The 26,016-nt window shown below is 34.2% G+C and overlaps 1 protein-coding gene across 1 annotated transcript in view; it reads left to right on the forward strand.

The window, feature by feature from the left end:
* Positions 1 to 22,324, forward strand: part of LOC148942385 (uncharacterized) — a 101,405-nt gene extending 79,081 nt beyond the window's left edge. Inside the window, exons 7-9 of the mRNA XM_089103047.1 lie at positions 2,024 to 2,197; positions 15,925 to 16,095; positions 19,698 to 22,324. Coding sequence (XP_088959173.1) covers positions 2,024 to 2,197; positions 15,925 to 16,095; positions 19,698 to 20,980 — 1,628 coding nt within the window. The 3' untranslated portion in view covers positions 20,981 to 22,324. The remainder of the gene's footprint in view (positions 1 to 2,023; positions 2,198 to 15,924; positions 16,096 to 19,697) is intronic.
* Positions 22,325 to 26,016: the final 3,692 nt, after the last annotated feature.

Below are 26,016 nucleotides of genomic sequence, written 5' to 3' on the forward strand. Positions count from 1 at the left end.
AACTCCCACCGCAGTCTTCTGGGCAAGGGTTATGAGTTCTGCCCTGGGGGCATATATGGTTTATATTGATGTTTGTCGTAGAAACTTGAAAAAGGGCTCATTCAATTGGTCATTCAAAAGGGCTAGTGCCCTTTTAATAGTCGAAAGTGATTCGAGGGCAACTAACCCCCCTCTCACGCCCACCTTTTCTCCAAACAAATCCAATCAAAATTTTTAGATAGCCATTTTATTCAACGTAGTTGAAAGTTTTGGAAATTAGGTCTTTAAGGATGACAACCCAGTCCCCCCACAACCCTCAGGTTTGTAAGTTATGCCCTGAGAGCATATAAGGTTTTTATAGAAAGCGATGTTGTAAAAACATCAAAAAGGGCTCATTCATTTGAAAATTGAAAGGGCTATTCCCTTTTATGCGTCAAATGTTATTGTAGGCCGACTAATCCCTCTCTCATGTCCCTTATATCTAGAAATACATCCAATCAAATTTTTGAGGTATCAATTTTGCTCAACTTAGTCGAAAATTCTACAAATTAGATCTTTTAGAATGATAACCCCCTCAGAGCAAGGGTTGTAAGTTATGCCCTGGGGGCATATAAGGTTTGCATAGAAAGTTGATTTAGGAATTTCAAAACGGGCTTATTTGTTTGGAAATTAAAATCGCCCTTTTTAATAATCAAAAGTAAGCAGAGAGTAATTGACCCCCCTCTCATGCCCATCATTTCTCCAAACACATCCAGTCACAGTTTAGAGATAGCCATTTTGTTCAACATAGTTGAAAGTTCGGGAAATTATGTATTTACTGATGGCAAAACCCCCCAGAGTCCCCAGGGCTAAGGTTGTAAGTTAAGATTAAATCAAAATGCACTGTGTTAATGTTAATTCTCAATAAGACATCTCAGCAGTATCCCAAGAACGACTGAGGGTATTATATTCAAAATTTCGGGGCTATTTCTGCTCTTAAAATTTAACCAAATAAAAATAGCGTAAGTGTATGAAGCTATCAAAGAAAGTAAACAGATTTTTTTGCGAATGGTATCAAGTTTACTATTTCGAGTCAACTAGAGGAAGTATGAAACTAAATTAAACTCTACTATTTGTGTACAGATTTTAAAATTGTGCATGTTGTTAAAAATTGCAGAAAAATTTTCTCCAGCATACAAATAGCAGGCCAAACTATAAAGTCTTAAAAAAAAAGATTTAAACAATTATTTTCTTTTTTCTCGAAAATACTATGTCAATATAAAACGAACAGAACTTAATTAAAAAAAAACTTTTTCCACAAAATAAGTTTTTCAACGAAAAGTAAACAACTCCATTAAACCAAAAATGTGTAAAAATATAATGAAATAATCTACCAAGCGTTAAACTACCACAAATCAGCATCGATAAATAAATGAAACCCAAAACGAACAGAAATTACAATAAATAACCGAGTGAAACTCAAAACGAGCAGAAATTAACATGAGTAGGGCTCAAAACCCCTATGCCTTCTCAAGGCCAGGATATAATTTGTACTTTACTGAAAAAAATACAAATGGAATGTACATTGTCATTTTAATGTACATATACTGATATTTGTTAATCAAACTGTTAATATTATTTGATTTGTTAAAGTTATAAAAGTAAAAACATTTATATTTTTTTCAGTAAAGTGCAAATTATGTTCTGGCCATGGAAGGCATAGGGGTTTTGAGCCCTACTCATGTTAGTTGTTTTTCGGTCATTCTTTAAAGTTTGGACCAGAAAGCTAATTTCTTTGCTTAAAAAGTGAATGATTACGCAGAGACATCCATCCCCCCGTCGCATATCAGTAATTTCGGTTTTTTAAAAATTTAATGTTACTTTTTACTCTCATTTGATAAAACCTATTCTTTTTATTTAATATGAAAAAGATTAATGTAGTATGAGTTTAACTAATTTTAACTAATAGCTTATGTTAAACTTAAAATAAGATTAATTTAACATAAGTTTAATTTAATATGAATAAGCATGCTGCTAGTTTTGTTTAAGCAATTTTGTTTTTTAGAGATAAAGCGCAAACAACCTAGTTATATATTACCGCACAACAACGAAGAAATTCTTGAAACTCCAACGTCAGGATTGAGAACAGATCAGGTAGACATGAAAAGTCAGACGCTGAATTCTGCTCTACATTCTGACATGTATAATTCATCTACAACTCCAATGGACGGAAATGAAGGTATATAAGTTATATAACCTTAAGGGGGGTTATATAAGCTTAGGAGGGGGGGGTAGAAGGTATATAAGCTTGATAAGTTAAAAATCGCGAGTTAGCTAATTACCCCTCTTGCCAACGTGGTGCTTGGAAACATTTTAAATTTCTTAAATGCTATATCTTATGGGAATAAAATAAAAAGAAACAACAATATATTGCAAGACGAAATCCGTCAGGAGATTGGATTTTCTATTATGAAACTGACGTGTCTTTCTGATTGTGGCTGATTTAAGAAATATCTGTTAAAGGAAATATATACCCATCATATTTTGCCCAAATATTCAACCAAATCATACTACTCCTATGCAAGATGGCTTATAGAGGTCATTGATGAATATATTTTTATTTTACATAAGGGAGGCAAGTCCAACATGTTATTATGGTCAATAATTTATTTTCTTATATTAATTTCAATAAAAACTCTCCGAAAAAGAAGTTTTCTAAAGAAAAGTAAACGCCATATGAAACTTAAGATCAGAAGAAATAAACACCTACAATAACTCAAACTCAAAACCACAAGAAATATCTATTAAAGAATAAATGAAACCCAAAACGATAGAAATTAAATAAATAATCATAGAAAAAAACATACAACAGGAACTAATATAAATGAATAAATAAATCTCAACGAGTAGGCTAAAGCTTAAATTGAATATGAAAATTAAGCTTAAAACGAACAAAAATATTTTGTTACTGAGGTATAAATGAAACCCCAATGAACAGAAATTAAATAACAATCATAGCAAACAAATAAACAATAGTTAATAATATAAATGAGTAAATAAATCTTAAAACAAGTGGAACTTTAATTAAATATGCAAATCCAGCTTGAAACGAACAAAAATCTCTACAAAGGAGAGTTTGGGTTTTGCCTCCTTCTTTCACTGTAAAAGCCTAGAACCTTCTGCGTCATTGCGCTTTACTGAAAACTACATGTGTCTTGAACAGTCTTGAATGTGCAAATAAAATCAAACTGAATGTCTGATATATAATGCTATTAATTGCCGAAAGATCATCAGTTCTAGATTTTACTTCACTATAATTTTAAGTTCATTTCAATGCTGTAATATCTGGACCAGAAAATATTTGTAATGTAACTCGTTTTCAGTGAAGCACTAATGACGTAGTAGGCTTTAGACTTTTACTGTTAAGGAAGGGGGCAGTAGCCAAACTCTTTTTTTGTAGTGAAGCTATATTTGTATGGAAAAGCCTTAGGACGAAGTGCCGCAGTTAAACTGAGTGTTAGACATATAATGACAGTGACTAGTGAAAGATTTTCAGTTCAAAATTTAATTTTAATGTAATTATCGTGTTTTTTCAATGTTGTTACAAGTACAAAAGAAAATGTTTGTAACATAATTCGTTTTCAGTAAAGCGCCAATGCCGCACTAGGTTTTAGATTTTACAGTGAAAGAAGGAGGTAAAACCCAAACTCTTCTTTGTAGAGATTTTCGTTCGTTTCAAGCTGGATTTGCATATTTAATTTAAGTTCCACTTGTTTTAAGATTTATTTACTCATTTATATTATTAACTATTGTTTGTTTGTTTGCTATGATTGTTTATTTAATTTCTGTTCATTGGGGTTTCATTTATGCCTCAGTAACAAAATATTTTTGTTCGTTTTAAGTTTGATTTTCATATTCAATTTAAGCTTTACTCGTTTTGAGACGTGTTTGTTCATTTATATTAGTACCTGTCTTATGTTTTTTTTATGATTGTTTATTTAATTTCTGTTTCATTTTGGTTTTATTTATTCTTTAATAGTAATTTTTATTTGTTTTTAGTTTGAGTTATTGTAGGTTTCTATTTCTTCTAATCTTATGTTTAATATAACCTTTACTTTTCTTTAGAAAATTTTTCTCTCGGAAAGTTTTTTTTTTAAATTAATTTCTCTTCGTTTTTGATTGCCAAAGTTTCAAGTTTTTCAAAATTCACTATTTAAATTTTTTTTTTTTTTATTAAAAAATAAATTCACGGTTTTGGTAATAATTAATAAATTAAACTTAATAACGAATATATAATGATATTAATTGCTGAAAGCTCACCAGATCAAGATTTCTTCACCCAGGCCGGATTTAAAGCTTTGACGCCTCTAGACTCAAGCATTTTTGCCGCGCTATTTTTGCAAGATTTTCGGGTAAATCCCCAAAACTTTGGGAATAGTGAAAGCCGCAGGGTCTAGTGGGCCTATTGGTAAATCCTATTCTAATTTCACTGTAATTTTCATTTTATTTTCAATGTTGTAACGAGAACAAAAGAAAATATTTGTAATATAATTCCTTTTGTTGAATCCCCAAATACGCAGTAGGCTTTATACTTTTACCGTTAGAAAAACAGGCAGTAACCATTCTGTTCTACTAATTATGATATCCTAATTATCATAATAAAAAAAGGTAAACCAATTTTTCAGAACTTTATAGTTACTTAAGTAAGAGAATGATGATTATAAGTAAGAGAATTGATTATTTAAGTAAGAGAATTATATTTTTACCGTTAGGGAAACGGGCAGTAGCCATACTCTTTTTTGTAGCGAAGACATCATTCATTTGAAGAACCTAACCCCTTCTCCCTGAAATCGACCGTGGTCTAAAACCAATCCTGAAACCCAATTCTCAATTGTCTTTTAATTCTATTTTCCCATTTATTATAATAAAAAAAAAAAGTAAGCTAATTTTGCAGAACCTTGTAACCACTTAAGTAAGAGAATGATAAATCTAAGAAACATAATTGGTTATTTAAGTTAGATAATGATGCTTTCATGGTTTGGGAAACGGACAGTAGGCAAAATCTTGTTTGTAGTTAAGACATCACTCACTTGAAGTACCTGGTCCATACTCCCTGATGACGACCGCGGTCTAACAACCAATCCTGAAACCCAATTCTCACTTTTGTTTGAATTCTATTCTCCAAATTATTGTAATAAAAAAAAGATAATCTAATTTTGCAGAACTTTGTAGCCACTCAAGTAAGAGAATGATGATTCTAAGTAACAGAATTGATTATTTAAGTTAGATAATTATATTTTTACCGTTTGGGAAACGGGCAGTAACCATGATCTTTTTTTTAGTGAAGACATCTTTCAGTAGAAGAACATAATCCCTTCTCCCTGAAAACCAATCCTGAACCCAATTCTCACTTGTCTTTGAATTCTGTTCTCCAAATTATTATAATAAAAAAAGGTAAGCTAATTTTGCAGAACCTTGTAGCCACTTGAGTAAGAGAATGATAATTCTGAGTAAGAGAATTGGTTATTTAAGTAAGCGAATGATACTTTTACTGTTAGAGAAACGGACAGTAGGCAAACTCTTGTTTGTAGTGAAGACACCATTCATTAGAAGAACATAACCCCTACTCCCCAAAGACGACCGCGGTCTAACAACCAATCCTGAACCCAATTCTTACTTGTCTTTGAATTCTGTTCTCTCATTTATTATAATAAAAAATGGTAAGCTAATTTTGCAGAACCTTGTATCCACTTGAGTAAGAGAATGATACTTTTACTGTTAGAGAAACGGACAGTAGGCAAACTCTTGTTTGTAGTGAAGACACCATTCATTAGAAGAACATAACCCCTACTCCCCAAAGACGACCGCGGTCTAACAACAAATCCTGAACCCAATTCTTACTTGTCTTTGAATTCTGTTCTCCCATTTATTATAATAAAAAATGGTAAGCTAATTTTGCAGAACCTTGTAGCCACTTGAGTAAGAGAATGATACTTTTACTGTTAGAGAAACGGACAGTAGGCAAACTCTTGTTTGTAGTGAAGACACCATTCATTAGAAGAACATAACCCCTACTCCCCAAAGACGACCGCGGTCTAACAACCAATCCTGAACCCAATTCTTACTTGTCTTTGAATTCTGTTCTCCCATTTATTATAATAAAAAATGGTAAGCTAATTTTGCAGAACCTTGTAGCCACTTGAGTAAGAGAATGATACTTTTACTGTTAGAGAAACGGACAGTAGGCAAACTCTTGTTTGTAGTGAAGACACCATTCATTAGAAGAACATAACCCCTACTCCCCAAAGACGACCGCGGTCTAACAACCAATCCTGAACCCAATTCTGACTTGTCTTTGAATTCTGTTCTCCCATTTATTATAATAAAAAATGGTAAGCTAATTTTGCAGAACCTTGTAGCCACTTGAGTAAGAGAATGATACTTTTACTGTTAGAGAAACGGACAGTAGGCAAACTCTTGTTTGTAGTGAAGACACCATTCATTAGAAGAACATAACCCCTACTCCCCAAAGACGACCGCGGTCTAACAACCAATCCTGAACCCAATTCTTACTTGTCTTTGAATTCTGTTCTCCCATTTATTATAATAAAAAATGGTAAGCTAATTTTGCAGAACCTGGTAGCCACTTGAGTAAGAGAATGATACTTTTACTGTTAGTGAAACGGACAGTAGGCAAACTCTTGTTTGTAGTGAAGACACCATTCATTAGAAGAACATAACCCCTACTCCCCAAAGACGACCGCGGTCTAACAACCAATCCTGAACCCAATTCTAACTTGTCTTTGAATTCTGTTCTCCCATTTATTATAATAAAAAATGGTAAGCTAATTTTGCAGAACCTTGTAGCCACTTGAGTAAGAGAATGATACTTTTACTGTTAGAGAAACGGACAGTAGGCAAACTCTTGTTTGTAGTGAAGACACCATTCATTAGAAGAACATAACCCCTACTCCCCAAAGACGACCGCGGTCTAACCACCAATCCTGAACCCAATTCTTACTTGTCTTTGAATTCTGTTCTCCCATTTATTATAATAAAAAATGGTAAGCTAATTTTGCAGAACCTTGTAGCCACTTGAGTAAGAGAATGATACTTTTACTGTTAGAGAAACGGACAGTAGGCAAACTCTTGTTTGTAGTGAAGACACCATTCATTAGAAGAACATCACCCCTACTCCCCAAAGACGACCGCGGTCTAACAACCAATCCTGAACCCAATTCTTACTTGTCTTTGAATTCTGTTCTCCCATTTATTATAATAAAAAATGGTAAGCTAATTTTGCAGAACCTTGTAGCCACTTGAGTAAGAGAATGATACTTTTACTGTTAGAGAAACGGACAGTAGGCAAACTCTTGTTTGTAGTGAAGACACCATTCATTAGAAGAACATAACCCCTACTCCCCAAAGACGACCGCGGTCTAACAACAAATCCTGAACCCAATTCTTACTTGTCTTTGAATACTGTTCTCCCATTTATTATAATAAAAAATGGTAAGCTAATTTTGCAGAACCTTGTAGCCACTTGAGTAAGAGAATGATACTTTTACTGTTAGAGAAACGGACAGTAGGCAAACTCTTGTTTGTAGTGAAGACACCATTCATTAGAAGAACATAACCCCTACTCCCCCAAGACGACCGCGGTCTAACAACCAATCCTGAACCCAATTCTTACTTGTCTTTGAATTCTGTTCTCCCATTTATTATAATAAAAAATGGTAAGCTAATTTTGCAGAACCTTGTAGCCACTTGAGTAAGAGAATGATACTTTTACTGTTAGAGAAACGGACAGTAGGCAAACTCTTGTTTGTAGTGAAGACACCATTCATTAGAAGAACATAACCCCTACTCCCCAAAGACGACCGCGGTCTAACAACCAATCCTGAACCCAATTCTTACTTGTCTTTGAAGTCTGTTCTCCCATTTATTATAATAAAAAATGGTAAGCTAATTTTGCAGAACCTTGTAGCCACTTGAGTAAGAGAATGATACTTTTACGGTTAGAGAAACGGACAGTAGCCATACTCTTTTTTGTAGTTAAGACACCATTCATTAGAAGAACATGACCCCTACTCCCTGAAGACGACCGCGGTCTAACAACCAATCCTGAACCCAATTCTCACTTGTCTTTGAATTCTGTTCTCCCATTTATTATAATAAAAAAAGGTAAGCTAATTTTGCAGAACCTTGTAGCCACTTGAGTAAGAGAATGATACTTTTACTGTTAGAGAAACGGACAGTAGGCAAACTCTTGTTTGTAGTGAAGACACCATTCATTAGAAGAACATAACCCCTCCTCCCCAACGACGACCGCGGTCTAACAACCAATCCTGAACCCAATTCTTACTTGTCTTTGAATTCTGTTCTCCCATTTATTATAATAAAAAATGGTAAGCTAATTTTGCAGAACCTTGTAGCCACTTGAGTAAGAGAATGATACTTTTACTGTTAGAGAAACGGACAGTAGGCAAACTCTTGTTTGTAGTGAAGACACCATTCATTAGAAGAACATAACCCCTACTCCCCAAAGACGACCGCGGTCTAACAACCAATCCTGAACCCAATTCTTACTTGTCTTTGAATTTTATTCTCCAATTTATTATAATAAAAAAATGGTAAGCTAATTTTGCAGAACCTTGTAGCCACTTGAGTAAGAGAATGATACTTTTACTGTTAGAGAAACGGACAGTAGGCAAACTCTTGTTTGTAGTGAAGACACCATTCATTAGAAGAACATAACCCCTACTCCCCAAAGACGACCGCGGTCTAACAACCAATCCTGAACCCAATTCTTACTTGTCTTTGAATTCTGTTCTCCCATTTATTATAATAAAAAATGGTAAGCTAATTTTGCAGAACCTTGTAGCCACTTGAGTAAGAGAATGATACTTTTACTGTTAGAGAAACGGACAGTAGGCAAACTCTTGTTTGTAGTGAAGACACCATTCATTAGAAGAACCTAACCCCTACTCCCCAAAGACGACCGCGGTCTAACAACCAATCCTGAAACCCAATTCTCACTTGTCTTTGAATTCTGTTCTCCCATTTATTATAATAAAAAAAAGGTAAGCTAATTTTGCAGAACCTTGTAGCCACTTGAGTAAGAGAATGATAATTCTGAGTAAGAGAATTGGTTATTTAAGTAAGAGAATGATGCTTTTACTGTTTGGGAAACTGGCAGTAGCCATACTCTTGTTTGAAGTGAAGACAACATTCACTAGAAGTATTTAACCCCGATTTCCGAAAGAGTTGGAAAAAAAAACTGTCGGAAAGTTTTTTTTTTAACTTATTTTTGTTTGTTTTTTGATTTCAAAAAGTTCAAGTTTTTTAAAGAACTCCTTATTTGAAAACAAGATTTTTTTTCAACATCAAACTTTCATCAAAGTATCAAAAATAGTATCAAAGTAACAATATCAAAGTACCAAAGTATCAAAGTAAAGAAAGGATCAAAGTTAACAAGGTATCAAAGTAACAATAAGCAACGTGCACAACTTACAGCCCTTGCACAGTAAATCGTGATTACCACGTAAATCACAAAATCCAAGTATCAGAGTAAACAAAGTATGAAAGTAACAATAATTAAGTTCCTTAACTTAGAGCCATTTTCACGGGGCTTGGGGAGGAGGTCAACCCCGGAAGCATAGTTATTTGGCCTTTGAACTATTTTGACAAAATGGTTATCTCCAAATTTTGACCGGATGCCCTTTGAGAAAGTGGGGCGTGGGCTAATTGATCATTGATCACTTTTGTCTTTTAAAAAAGAGCTAGAAGTATCAATTTCCGATCGTATGATCCCCCTCTAAAGTTAAAATGACCACCCCTTCCACAGAACTTTATATTTTAATAATGGGCAACTTTCATAAGTTACAATCCTCGCCCTGGGGGCTAGGGAAGATTTCTCAACCCCTAAGTTATAGTAATTTGAATGTTGACTTGTTTTGAACAAAATGGCTATTTCAAAATTTTGATAAGATGTATTTAAAGAAAAAAGGCACAGGGGGGAGGGGGGCTTGTTACTTTTTGATCACTTTTTATTCTTAAGAACTAACAACTTACATAAGTTATAATTTCTGTCTCGGTTGCTATGGAGGATTTATCAACCCCTACTTTATATCAATTTGAATTTTGGAGTATTCTGAACAAAATAGGTATCTCAAAATTTTTATCGGATGTATTTGGAGAAAAACGCATGATACCCTTCGATCACTTTTGATGGCTCCTGAAAAGGTAACTAGAACTTACAATTTCTAATCAAATGAGCTACCTTCGAAGTTTATTCTACCACCTTTTACATAAAAACCTTATACGCCTCCGGGACTTAACTTCGAACACTAGTCCCCGCCTTCTGGGGGGTCTGTCGACCCCGCAGGTTTTGTTATCTGATGTTTGATCTATTTAAAAAAATGACTACGTCAAAGTTTGTACCAGATGGGTTTGGGGTAAAAAGGGTTAGGGGGGGGGTAGTTGCCCTTGGATCTCTTTTGAATCTTAAAAAGTGATCTAGAACTTACAATTTCCAATCAAATGAGCCCTCTTCGTAGTTTATAGGATCATCCCTTCCATAAGAACCATATGTGCCCTAGAGCACCATTTACAAAGAGTGCTCCCAGGTCCTGGGGGTTACGTTGACACCGGAATTTTTCTTATCTGACCTTTGAACTATTTTCAACAAAATGGCTATCTCCAAATTTTTATCGGATGGGTTTTGGGATAAAAGGCTTGGAGGGGGTAGTTGCCCTCGGATCTCATTTGACTCTTAATATGTGAACTTGAACTTTCAGTTTCCAATCAAATGAGTCCTCTGAAGTTTATACGGGCATCCCTTTCATAAGAACCATATATGCCATATGGAAATAAATTACAACGCCTGCCCCCGGGTCCTGGGGGGTTGTATTCCACCGTGTAAAAAGTGGGGTGGCAAAGTAGCAATGCTATTTGGCGGTTTCAAATTTGTTGGCAGATTTTGTATGAAAATGCCATTCTTACATATAAAAATAATTTTTCTCAAAGAAAAGCTGTCAAAACACAAGTTGTGCTTGCCATGCAAAAAGTAGGGTAGCATAGTAACAATGCTACTTGGCAGTTTTTTAAAGTCTAGTAAAATTTTTTGGCAGATTTTGTCTGAAAATACAAATGTTTCCACTATCCCAAAATTTTTGGGGATTTTCCCCAAAATCTGTCTCTTAAATAAAAACTGGTTTCCCAAAAATCCCTTTTCTTTCAGGGTTGCTACCCCTAGTGATTTATCACTAGTGACAATCCACCCCTAGTAACAATCACTAACACTTAACTTGATATGATTTTTTACTACTTTACAAGGTTTTTGTCTCAATTATTTACTACACCTCTATTTTATGAACTATAAGGGGCTTTCAAAAAGCATGGAAACTGAAATTCTTGTCGAAGGTTTCCGTGCGAGCGAAGACATGCATAACCTACAGTACTTGCGCTACATCGGAGATGGGGACTCTAGCGTCTATTTCGAACTGAAACAGTGTTTCATATGGATCTCATCCAGAAAGAAGAATGTGCGAATCACATAACAAAAAATTACACTTCGTACCTTCATAACTTGGCCAAGGGGAACAGGGGTTTACATGCAAAATTCTTAACAACTAATGTCATTTAGAAACTTACCAACAACTTACGTGGCAGCATAAAGAAAAACTCAGAGGATAGCGGGGCTGCTGGGAAGCTTAAACAGCTGTTACGGAGAGGCCCCGACCATGTGTTGGGAAATCACACACAGCTCGAGATCGCAAATCGCGACGAATGCCGTTTAGTCGTATTCCACAACGAGCACGACTGGGAAGTGGTGGTTGTTCCATAATCGAGGGAATACTGATTTAGGATATTGCCTAAACTTGATCAGTTTTAGAATGAATGCTTGCTACCAGAAATCCTAGATTCAAGAATTTTAAGAAGCATGTCAATTAGAGAACCACCATCAGTTCTAGCTGCTTTAAAAAATTAGTCTAGCGGGCCTGCAGACCGTCCAGGTTTGAAGCGTAAAGAGAACACGGAGCCAGTTATTGCAAAAACGAGGCGCGTTCTCAAGCAGAAGAGTAATAATATGGAAGCAGAACAATGTAGCTTTTCTTATTGTTTATAATTTTGTTAAATCGACTGGTCTGACGATGAAAGTGAATGACAAGTGGTGACTTCGTAAACGCGACTGGTTATTTTGTGTTATATTATCATGTAGTCGGATTGGATTGGTTCTTGGAAGTATAAATATAACCAATATATAATGTTTGCTTAGTGCCTTTGTATAGGCTCTATATTTCTGTTTAGGCTCAATATTTTAGTTTGTCTTTTGATGTTTTTCTTATTGTATTTCATATTTTTTTTTATCTATTCAGTGTTTTTGCCGCTAAATAGCTTAGAAAAGTCGTAAAAAAACAATAATTATTATTGACTTTTGGCTGGAATAGGCAAATACGGGTGCTCTTGAATCTTGAACTCAGGGACCAAACACGTTCTTGGCAAATAGCGGGAGGACAGGGAAACGCATGGAAATTTTTTCAGAGGTGGAAATTATTTTCATAATTTTTTTGAAAATTTGAATAAAGTCTTACAAAATTGAAAAAATTCAGATTTAAAAGAGACCCGAATCTCCACAAACCCACCCCCCCTGCGTACGTGCCTGTAGAAGAGATATAGGTTTCTCCACTTCGTATAATCTTTTGCAAAAAAAAACAACAAGAAATGGAGGTCGAGGATAAAACAATATTTGGCAGTGACTGGATCCTCCCCCCATCCCCCCCACCCCAAAATAAACAACAATAATTCGGAAGCAAAAGATAAGTCTAGCAGACCTGCAGACCGTCCAGGTTTGAAGCGTAAAGAGAACACGGAGCCAGTTATTGCAAAAAAGATGCGCGTTCTCAAGCCAAAGAGGAAGAATATGGAAGCAGGACACTGGAGCGATTCTGATAGTTTAGACTTGAGTGAAATCGACTGGTCTGACGATGAAAGTGAATGACAAGTGGTGACTTCGTAAACGCGACTGGTTATTTCGTATTATATTATCATGTAGTCGAATTGGATTCGTTCTTGGAAGTATAAATATAACCAATATATAACGTTTGCTTAGTGCCTTTGTGTAGGCTCTGTATTTTTGCGTAAACGAGGTTTGAGCCCCTGTTGCTGTAGAAATCGTTGATTCAACTTGCTCGATTTCTTTCGTATTTTATTAGAACTTCTATTCTCGCTATTTGGGTAATCGTTTTATGTCAAAAGCAACTGAGCTATGTCCACTTTCTCACCAGACAATACCCCAATTGGCCACATTGGACTCGCCAAAATACCTACCCAGCGCAAAAATTGTGTCTTTAGCCCCTTAGAAAGACTCATCTGTAGCGAAGAAGCGTAGTCGAAGGGCGTTCAAACAGTCAGGAAGCATGTTAGACCTATCTTTGAGAAATTACAGTGATGCATATAAACTACGAAACGAGGTTAGATTGACTAGACCTGTCTGTAGAGACAAAGAATCCTTATTTCTGATTTCGTTTTATGATGTCACTCTTTTTCACCCAAAATCACTCTTTTCGGGTTACTTCCCTCTCTGGAGCCTCGGTTGGTTGGCAACCCTGCTTATCCGGACCTCGAATAATCTTGAATTTCGTCCACTAGTCAATTATTCTTAGTCAAAGTTGTTCTCATAAGCGGTTTCACAAATTTGCACTTTTCTATTTCTAGCTCTGCCATTTCGAAGAGAAGAAATATTATCGTATCTCTAACCATCTCGGAGTATTGAGCGTCACATCCAGAAAAAAAACCGTATGAAATCGAAGTATCGCTTCGCGACACAAATAAAATATCGTTAGCATCCTCGGAGGAAAAAATCTGGGTACAGTCCGGGACAGATGCTTCCCAATAAACTGAGGTGGGGCTATTGAAGGGATCACATAGTGAGCCATGAGTACAGAGCGCCCTTTCGAACTTAGACGATTACAAAATAAATCATTCTATTATTATCAGTATTTCTCTTCATTTCTCTGTATTTCTTCAGATTGTCTTCTGAATAGGAGTTCATGTAAAGCACTGACAACGCTTATTTCTGCAATTGTACTTTTTCTCGTACCTAATACACTTCTCGCAGAGCTTTCTGTTGCTACCTCGCTCTGTCCTTTTATAGCCCAAAGGGTGAATTTACATGATTGACATCTGACGCACCACGCACGCATCTGATAATGCCAAAACATTAGTGAGCGTAGTGACGTACGAGGCGGGTGGCTTGTGACGCACTGGTCTAGAAGTTCACCCGCCGCGGGAAGGAGATTAACCTTAAAAAGGGCACTAGAACTTTTAATTTCCGTTCCAATGATCCCTCATACGATATTCTAGGAGCACTGGGTCAATACGATTACCCCTGGGGAAAAGAAAAAAAAACAAAAACAAACAAACAAATAAACACCCATGATCTTTCTTCTGGCAAAAAATCCGAAATTCCACATTTTTGTAGATAGGAGCTTGAAATCTCTACAGTAGGGTTCTCTGATACGCTGAATATGATGGTGTGAATTTCATTAAGGTTCTATAACTTTTAGGGGGTCTTTCCCCCTTTTTTCGAAAATCAGCCAAAATTCTCAGGCGCGTAAATTTTGATGGGTAAAAATACACTTGATGAAACTTATATATTTGAAATCAGAATTAAAATCTGATTCTTTTGATGTATCTATTGGTACCAAAATGCCGTTTTTTAGAGTTTTGTTTACCATTGAGCCGGGTTGCTCCTTACTTACAGTTCGTTACCACGAACTGTTGGATTGGATTTTTTCTCTAGTCAAGAAATACCCAATGCTAAAAAGTAAAGGTTTTGATAAAAATTTTTTTTTTTTAAATTCCCTTCATTGTTGGCTACTAGGAGAGGGATAAATCAAGACGGACTACAAACGCCTAGTGTATTTATAGCTCTCTTACGATTCAATGTTATAATATTAGACGACAACATGATATAATTTTTTAGCTAAAGTTTAAATTCATCAATCTTCAAAGTACAATTTGTAAATATGGTATGCGTGGTTTTCTAGATAGAAAATTGGCTGAAAATCTTGAAGCAAGATCAATCTCCCTATTTTGAACGAAAGTCTAGACCAGTGATGATCAACCTTATATTATAATGGCCTGTATTGTCAATGGCCCAAGTGAAAGTGACTAGTGGACCGCATATAAATCCCAGGTAGACCGCAGTGCGGCCCGCGTGCAATAGGTTGAACAGCCCCAGTCTAGATCTTGCCCGAGGAAAAAGACTAAGTGATATCATAATTTTGACAGAGTGAATGGATAGATTGGAAACGAATGAACCTAATTACATAAATATATTTTCTTTTCGGCGTAAGTTACAGCAATAGGCTTGTCTCAAAATTGCTTTCACGTTTTTCATTTCGCTGTTTTTCTCAGAATTTGTATTTTAGTTTTCACCCTCTAAAAGAATCTGATGTTCAAGACTGAAGATTGTAAACCTCCAACCAAAAAAATCCAAACTTTTTCTTTTAATTCTCATAAATATGTTTTCTTTATAAACTTTTACTGTTAACATAACCCAAAATAATAGTCAACTGTTTTGCCACTGCATCGTCACCTGAGTGGTGAATCCCCAATCAGCTAAAAATCCCATATTTTTCTAATTAGCCAGTTTTTTCTAAATAATTCTTAAGCTTTCTGTTACTATAGGTCGTTGGATCTTCACTAGGAAGCAGCTATTGGTTCAACCTTAATGAAAAAACTTTTGACAGAGCCTGCGATAATTGGCCATTATCATCATAATATAGTTTCTTTTCCAATCTGATGCTCTTCCTGTTTTGTATGTATTTACGAAGTGTCTAGATACTGAGAGGATCATTTTACCTGTACTCATCATCGAACTACCATATAAAAATTATGTGCCAGCCGACTAATTTTGTTTTCTGTGTTTTTATTAGATTTTTATTTCTTTTTTTGTAGAAGATGAAGATGTATCCTCAAATGATGTTAAGGATATATTTGGAAGTACACATCCTATGCTATTAATGAAACAAGAAGCCAAACATTTTTCTATTTCTACTGGCATCTCTGGAGATTGTAATCATAATGCTGACCCTATTAAACTGGAGTTGAACACTGACGAGGACGAAGGTATGCTTCAGATATGCTGATCTTCTGCTGTATTTTTGAGTGTCCGAATTGAGAAGGTTTATCTAAAACTTTCGTTGAAGTTGTGGTCAAGCGGGAAAGATAGGTATCTATTGCAGGCGGGAAAGATAGGTATCAGCTGATTCGATTAGTTGCATTTAAAAAACAAAATGTTTAATAAATAATAATCTCTGTTGGTTTTCATTATTAGGACATAAAATATTGTATTCCAATTAAACCCTTGAATAAACGACAAACTAAATTTTATTTGGAACGTGTTTCTCCCTATGTGGACTCATTAGAGCTCTTTTACAATTTACAAAATATGGATTTAGCTTGAATTTATCTACACGGATTAAAGATAATATGCCTTCACAATATGGATATGTAAAAACTCCATAGTTTACTCATTCTCTTCTAGAAACCCCTTAATTTTTCTTGATTTTAATGCAACACTGTCTCCAAAGAAGGGGTTAATTTACACGGGGCTCAATTGTCAAGGGTGATTTTGAAAATCTTTTTCCATATGTTTACAAGGTCTCATTCTAGAAAGGGACTCATTCACCTCTTTGAATTTGCTGGAATGCTTTCACTGATTTTTCAACAATCCTAAATATATTCCAAAAATATCTGCAAGCTGATAACAATCAACATTATGCTAATAAAAATGGCATCTTTTTAGGATCATTATTATCAACCTGTAAATTGTGGCTTCCAAATCATACGAAATGGAACAATCAATAACGGCATCAAATTATATAGGGATATGCACATGATGGCTTTCATTTCTCAGCCTCCTAGAATATTGGTCCATTGGATTACATTCAAAGAGAATATGGTGAACCTTTACCAATGTTTGATTCCAATTTATGGATAAGGAGGGTGAAGTGGATTCTCCATTTAAAAAGCTTTAAGTAAAATAGTTCCAGTATTTAGCTTATAATAAAGTATTAAAGGATATTAGCTTATAAAAAAGATTAAAATTCTTAGATTTTAAAGGAGAATGCACAAAACTAAGGTGGTCAATTTTTGCTTGAGCTCCCACAACCTCTCCAAAATTTGCAGTCCTCAAATTTCTGTGGGGAGGGATATTTGCTGCCTTATTTGCATGATTATCCGCCATTTCTTTATATTTGAATTTTCTATATTTAGAAATATGATGAAATTCAATGAAAATCTCTTTGAAAACAGATATCCGATCTTTTGGTGTATACCTTTCAGGTTTTGATTTGGCTTAGAAGATGAATTGATAAAAGAGAATCTGTCAGGAAAAGGATGTTCTCTGAAGAGGTCTCCAGACCAGTTAAGGCATCTATTGCGAGTTGCGAAGTGGACGTACTGATGAATTAATCAAAAGGGGTAAAAATATTCAGGTCTAGGTCTGGGTCTGGGATACAGGCAGCTGCACCAGCTTTTGAATCTAACAGAACCCTCAGTATAAACATCCATATAATTGGGAAAAAGATATTCACACAATGTTCAAAGATTGTCGTAACTTCCTGGGCTGAATAGCATTATTTATACAGTAGCAGCATGCTCGTATGCCACTCAACGGGAGCCATCTCCCATTATGGAGAATGAGCCATCTCACATTATGGAGAATGAACCATCCCACATTATGGAGAAGGAACCATCCCCCATTATGGAGAATGTACAAAGAGGAAAGTACCCATCAACTGAGAAGTCAACTCCAAAAACTCCTTTAGATGAAGATTCCGGTAAGATGATACAGAAACATGGACTGTGGTTTATCAAAGGCTTTCTGGTATACAAATTGTTAACTAGCATATCCTTGTACTCTGGTGATTGCCATCTTTTCAGAAGAAGAGTTCTCTCCTGCAGTGGGGTGATTCCTGACAGGTTTCTCATTTTAGTAATTTTGGTATGCATATGAAACCCCATAGCATTTCGAACTGCAGTGTTTTGTAATTATTGTAAACAATATTATAACATTTTTACTACATAAATATATATTATTGTAACTATTGGCAAAATACTGAATGCCATGTTCCATTTTTTCTCTTTCATAAACCTTATAAAAACCAATGATTTTTATAGTTGATGAACAATTTAGAATTAGCAAGGAGTTTTAGTAGAGCCAGTTTCTCAAAAATATTGTTCCTTTGTCATTTTATGTGATTGTGCCGTCTAAGTTTGCAATCAAAAACAATTCCCAACAACTTCATTGAAAATTCCTAATCTATAAGAGAGCTATTCAAAACAATACTTTGTATGTTTTTGTTTAGTAAATAGGATGGCTTTGGTTTAGAAGTGGAAATAGACAAATCTAATGCTTCTGAGAAGCAAGAGATTATGTGGACATCTTGTTAAAGATCTCGGACCAATTAAATGACATTTCTACCTGACTTTTATATTATTAGGTCATCAGCATAATGCCAAAACAATGCCTGCTGTAAATGAAACTCAGAAACATATAGATTAAACAGAAGTGGACTAAGGATGTTCCCTGGGGTAAGCCATATCTAATAGGTTGTTCAAGTCAAAATCAAGCCATATAAAGTGAAATCAAGTCATGTAAAGTCAAATCAAATAAAAACGGGACTTTAAATAATGCCTGTAGATATTTGAAAATGGGTTACGCTCGATAATATCGCACCACTGCATAATCTTTTTAAATGATTTTTTAATGATTCTTCTAAAAGAACAATCAGAAAGAAACCACCTGCAAACTTTGGCTTCATAAGACAGAGATAAAAATTGTTTTTATTCAGGATTTCCACAATTGTTGCATACTGCACAATACTTACTTTAAAGTTGATATGCTATAGGTGTTCTTATAGTTAATGCAGTTCTTTGAGACTTGATTCACATTTTATTTTTGTGCCAATTAGTATTTGAAGAAACTACGTTAATTGATAAAGGTAGGGGGTTAATATAGTTCATGGACATTACAGTACAACAATGTTTTTATTTTTTAGATCAATCCACCCATAAGTAAACTGATGTATGACCATGGTTCTGAATTATTACGTAAAAAAGGAATAAAGGATTTAAAGTGTTTTCAAAATAATGACTCAAAGTGGCTATAATGAATTAAATAAAGCTTTAAGTCATTTCACTGACTCAAAGATCTGACGTGGAAACAATGAGTACACACAACAATGGGTAAAAAACCCGAAGTTATTTGGCTTCACTCTGACTCACGAATATCATTATTGCTTCGTGAAAATGCATAAAAAAAAGAAAGACAATGAAACAGGATTGTAAGGAAACAAAGGACAATTTTAAAAACGGAGAGTAAAAGCAAGTTTCCACTTTGGAAAGGAAGTGCTGACGACCTAATTGTTAATAGAGATAATATATGATTAAAGTGCGTACCTGACCAGGGGCATACCCATAATTATTTTTTTTGTTTTTTTTTATATAAGAAACTTAAAATGCGTCAAAAATTTGTTTATATGAATGTTTGTTACTTTTTTGCGAGTCAGCCAAGAAATAAATAGGGAGTTAAGAGTCATTAAAATTCATTTTATAATAACCATGTACAGCTAAAAATGTAAAAATCATGATTTGTATGGTAAATTAAATTAGAGCTTAAAAAAATTACAAGTCTGTAAAAAAATTACAATTTTATATTTTTATAGTTCTCCTTGTTGCAGGGTTGTCTGATAATTATATGAGCAAACAAGGACATGGATTACCTAGCATGCCAGGTCTTGCGAGAATATGTCCAAAAAAAGAAATAAATTTGAACTGTCAAAGTGAGCTACCAAGTCACATTCATGTATTTGCAGAAAAAGATCTGGCAAAACAGGAGGTTTCTCATTCTAGAAAAACAGCTTTCGAATGTGATATGTGTAAAGACCGTTTTACTATAAGTGTCAGTTTATCTCACCATCAGAGAACTCGTACGGGAGAAAAACCTTTTCAATGTGATATCGATAAGAAACGTGTTACTAGAAGTAAAAGTTTATCTGATCACAAAAGAACTCATACTGGAGAAAAACCTTTCAAATGTGATATATGTGACAAAACATTCCGCCACAAAGGCAACCTATTTATTCATCAAAGAACTCATACTGGAGAAAAGCCTTTCGAATGTAACATATGTGACAAAACATTCAGCCATAAAGTTTACCTATCTGTTCATCAAAGATCTCATACTGGAGAAAAACCTTTTCAATGTGAAATCTGTAAGAAATGTTTTGCAAGGAGTTCTTCTTTATCTTCTCACCGAAGAACTCATACTGGAAAAAAACCTTTCGAATGTGATATGTGTAAGAATCGTTTTACTTCAAGTGCCAATTTATCTCGTCATCAGAGAACTCATACGGGAGAAAAACCTTTTCAATGTGATATATGTAAGAAATGTTTTGCAAGCAGTTCCTGTTTATCTTATCACCGAACAACTCATACAGGAAAAAAAACTTTCAAATGTGATCTATGTAAGAAACGTTATTCAGCAGCTTCCGGTTTATTTTATCACAAAAGAACTCATACTGGAGAAACGCCTTTCGAATGTGATATATGTAAGAACCGTTTTACTACAAGTGCCAGTTTATCTCGTCATCAGAGAACTCATACGGGAGAAAAACCTTTTCAATGTGAAATCTGTAAGAAATGTTTTGACTGGAGTTCCTCTTTATCTTCTCACCGAACAACTCATACAGGAGAAAAACCTTTCGAATGTGATGTATGTAAGAAACGTTTTACTTCAAGTTCCAATTTATCTCGTCATCAGAGAACTCATACTGGAGAAAAACCTTTCAAATGTGATATATGTAAGAAATGTTATTCAGGAGCTTACGGTTTAATTTATCACAAAAGAACTCATACTGGAGAAAAACCTTTCGAATGTGATATATGTAAGAAACGTTTTACTTCAAATTCTAATTTATCTATTCATCAAAAGACTCACATGAGATAAAACCTTTTCGAATGTGATATATGTAAAAAATGTTTAAGTTCATCCAGTTTATCCAATCATCAAAGATCTCATACCGGAAAAAAGACCTTTCGTATGATATATTGTAAGAAAAGTTTTATTACTAGTGCTGGCATATCTTGTCATAGGTTTTACTACTAGTGCCATCTCTTCTTGTTATGCAAGAACTCATACTAGAGATAAACCTTTCAAACGGAATATATGTAAGAAATTTACTTCACGCACTGGGTTATCTTAATTATCTAAGAAGCCACACTGAGGGAAATCCCTTTGTGTATGTCATTTGTAAGAGCGTAATATATTTATCAAAAAATTTTCACGTATTATTTATCAAAAGATTCATGTTAGAGAAAAGTGCTTATATGAAAATTTTGTCAGCAATCCATAAGAAAACTGTTTTTAAAATGTATGCAAAACCTAAGCATATTTATAAACACATAAATAAAAGATATGCAATCTTTTTAAAGTATTATTTTAAAAAAATATGGATTGCTTGACAGATCACATTATTAAGCATAGGAAAAATCACACAAGAAGTAAACCCTTCTTTAAGATCGTACATGAGGATTTGAACTATGAATATGATTATCTAGTATGAACGTATTATCATTTTGTATTTTCATTACAAAAATAGGAGACATCACTTTTTCTCATGCGAAAAAGTGTCTTTTTTCGTTAATCAACATAGGTTACTGTAATTCTCTTAAGTAAGGTGTTCAACTGTGATGATTCTACTGGAGCAATTTTCTTCTCGAATTGACAAGATTTTTGTGGGGCTTCAGGCTGTTTTCTGAAATTCCAATAAATTTCATTTCTCAACAAGCCGGAAGTTTTTTTTTTTTAACAAGTTAAACTTTAGGTTTCTATGAGCTAGGGATCGTTCTTTATAAGATTGCTTCCAAGGATAAACAATGATTCCAGCTAAGATATAAGATCAAAAGACCTTTCATAACGAACGTTTTATCATTAAAGTATTATTTAGGAAAGGAGATATTCGGAGTTGAGTTTCACTGTGTGCTCAAGAATAGAAACTATGCTCTATGAACTTTCTTCGTCTCCACTTTTGTTCTTTTTTTATCTGAAATGTTGTTTTTCTGTTAATTTTTATTGCAGTTCTGTCTTTGATAAGCTTATTGTATGTGTTTTCATTATTTTCTTTGTGTTTTGTGTTATCTAACAGGTTGCTTTCTACTGGCAGTTGATTAAAAGCATAAACTTTAATCCTATATAATATAAAGAAACATCTTATTTTTATTAACACGGGTGAATGAACTGAGAAATTTTAGGGGTATCTTTTTTTCTGATCGACTGAAACATGTTTTGTTAAAAATTATGTTTTGTCAAATTCGGTATGAATTTGATCATTTCGGTATGAAAAAGTGTTATTGACATTCTTTTCCTGGGGTTTGCATAACATTAAATTCTAATTTTTTATGCTCAATTTTTTTGCAGGGTTCATTTAGTTTATTGCTCCTGACTATTGTGAGAGCATAAAAAAATTTGTTTTATAATTAGTTTATATACTTTCAAACCTGCAATCACTGTTTTTTTTTTTTTATTATTATTCATACAAATTAAGAGAGTCTAGGAATTTTTGCTAGAAAATTTTAATAGTATTTATTTTTAGTCATTTAAGATTTTTTTTTTTTAAGTTGAAAATTACTTCACAAAAATAAAGCACACAGAAGAAATGAACAGAGTGGACAAAAACATCGCTACAAATATCACTAGAAATTACAGCTGAAAAATGTCCCAAGGACAAGAAAGAAAATTATGGATTTTAATAGATAATGGGAAATGAACCAAGTTCATTTATTTGCCTCCAAAATGGATTTGACCAAACTGAACGCTCTCAATTGTTTTATAAGTGTTTATATCCTCTGCCGCATCGCCATTGAGAAAAAAGAGCCGGTTGAATAAACCGCTTAAAAAATAACGCTTACTACCATGGGTAGCTTGAAAACTAAAACCCCCCTAGCTTCAATTTGAAAGACCGCACTACCTTTCCATGACAAAAACAAAACTTTGAATAGGGATAAATCCTTTTATCAGACGGTGATAATAACATTCATGAAATATGCTGGATATTTTGTGAATATTATTATCACGGCCGAATTAAAAAATTTATTCCTATTCTAACTTTTATTTAACTTAAATTGCTGGATTCCTATTCTAATTTGATATTTCTTTCTTTCCAGTTGTATCGCTATTCTAAGAAGTACATCAGTTGATTATGGTAATGACTAGGGGCAGTGTGACCCTTGAGTTTCTATTGTCTCTTAAATATCTATCATGAAAACAGTTGTGAGACGGATTAATGGGGCCGGGTAACTGAAGTTAGCCTGAACAATGGTTTTTATGGTATTTTTAGTAACAGTCAAACAACTCAAAACACAAATGTAGTTCTTACTATCTTTTTTTTTCAGTTTCATGCATGCTTTTTGCTTTGCCACTTACTTCTAGCTTTGATAGCTTTGTCTCGTCTCCTTGTTTTCAACAGGAACATTTCAGTAAAGCGCCAGCGAAGCAGTAGGTTTTGAACTTTTACTTTGAGAGAAGGAGGCAAAACCCAGAACTCTTGTTTGTAGGGATTTTTGTTCGTTTCAAGCTTCATTTGTATACTCAGTTTAAGTTTCACTCGTTTTAAGATTTATTTATTCATTTATATTAGAACCTATATGTGTGTAAAAGAAAACCTTTTCCAAGTTTCATTAGAACTTTTATCTCTAAATGTTTGAAATGGAACTTTCTGTCTATGTGCCTTATAATATGAAATGTTTTTAAGTGAATCCTGGACAAAGTTTCTAAACATTAGAAAAATAGTATAGACGTTCTTACCCAAAAGTAATTTTGCATATAAGAGCCTGGCTTTAGGTAGTTCTTGTGTCTCTATATAGATTTAAAGTGTAATGATTTATGTTTATGAAAGACATTTTAAGATTCTTTTATAATACTTTAGTCACTGTGCATGAGGCTTGATTAAAGCTGTCCAACCTTTTCTTGCTAAATGTAAAAAGAAAAATACCATGAGCTGAACAGCTCTACCCCACCGAAAGCTATTCAACGCAGAAAGACCTCGCTTTTTCAAAAATTGCGATGGAGAATAGAAACTGATCATGCTTCGATCTGTATATTCTAACCGTCCAGAATGTCTTGAAAGAACACAGAATCGAATTCGGTGCATTTTTTATTTCACAGAATTCGATCTGGGTGGTTTTCTGGTTATTTTTCTCAATTCAAAAGACAAACAAGAGGAAACAATTTGAGGAACATGGAATTTATAATTTCTAAAGAGACAACGATGCCCCTTTTTCATTGCTATAATCAGTTGATATACTTCTTAGAATAGTGACAACGCTGGAAGTAAAAACTAATTAAGAATAGGAATCCAGCAATTGGAGCTAAATAAAGTTCGAATAGGGGAAATCCTTTTATTAGACAGTGATAAGAACATTTACAAAATATCCTTGTATGTTTTTTTTTTTTTTTTTTTTTTTTTTTTTTTTTTTTAATTCCCACCTCCTCTCCTCTCGGTGACTTTCAAATTTTCTTTAACAATATCTCATAATTTATTTAATATCACCTACCCTTTTCTTAAAAAAAAAAACTTCTTCAAAAAACATCCATATATTAAATTTATATAAAATTGAGCATTCCAAAATATATCAGGTTATAAAAATAGAGGTATGCTACAATTCAAATATATCCTTATATGTTGTGAATGCTATTGTCATTGTCTAATAAAAGGATTTATCCCTATTCGAACTTTTATTTATCGTCATGGAAAGGCAGTGTTGTCTCCGAAATTGGAGCTAGGGTAGTTTTAATTTTCAAACCACCCAAGGTAATGAGCGTTTTTTTTTTCTTTTGGTTGTTTGATTTGTTTTTAAGCTGATTGATCGTATCAAATTTGCGGTAAGAGAATATTGAGAGAGCTCCTAAATAACGCTAAAATATTGTCGAAAAACAATATTAGAACTTCCAATTGCCTCAAAACTGTACAGAATATACTTTTGTAATCAGGTTCCATAGGCGATACAGCTTTGAGATTCCGAATTCGCCCCTAAACATAAGCATTCGATTCAAAATCAACAATTAATATCAATTTTTGCATATTGTAGTGCCAACAATGATACACTACTGCCTAGTTGTGCTCCAGCTATTAGAGACGAGGATATTACTAATCCTTTTCGCTGGGGTAGAGGGACCTAAGGTCAGAAAGAAGGGGTTTTTCCATGAAAGATCCAACAAATCAATGCGAAAGAGGGATTCATCCCATATTGTCCCTTCATTTGGAAGATTATATTTGAAATAACCTTTGTATGTATTTGCTGATGGGTGACATCTATATTATAGAAATATGACATCTGGGACACCACAATGCTTAAGAATATCTCATAAGCTTTTACTCCAGACTATGTCGAAAGCAAAAAAAAAAAGTTAGTATAGATCCGTTTTGAACTCTCTGATTCGCTCGATTAGCTGTCTTACAGTGATTGACTGGTCAATAGTCAAGCGGCCTGGTGGAAAGTTAGGTTGATATTTACCAAATACAGAGGTTATAAAAGTTTGAATTCTCTGAAGAAGAACATTCATCATATTCCTTGTTTGGTGTTTTGCGAGGCTTTGGGCAGGTATTTATCATATTGTTGTTTTTTGTGCATGTTGATTTGACTATTTGCCTTATTTGATGTCGCAGAAGAGGCCAATAACATATTTGGGCTCCATTTATAAGTTTCGAAGTTGCACTATCTGGTGCATTTGTTTTGCCTTGTTTCAAGAATTTGATTGTAGCTTTAGCCTCTTATTGAACTGAATGAGGAGGAAGGTCTCCATAAATGATTGGGAAGAAATCTAATATGCTTGGTTCTATCTTGGTTTGTGGGTGTAGATTTTCTTCAATATATTCTTCTTATCTCAGTAAATTCGTTTTTGCCTCTTTGGAAATTAATATTAATTCTCAGTTAGTCTAGTATTATCGATGTGGGAAGGTATTTTTAGGTCAACAATTTGCTGAC

This window comes from Artemia sp. Qi Xiang Cuo, chromosome 17, assembly GCF_049724085.1.
Source record: "Artemia sp. Qi Xiang Cuo chromosome 17, ASM4972408v1, whole genome shotgun sequence".
Classification (NCBI taxonomy): Eukaryota; Metazoa; Arthropoda; class Branchiopoda; order Anostraca; family Artemiidae; genus Artemia; species Artemia sp. Qi Xiang Cuo.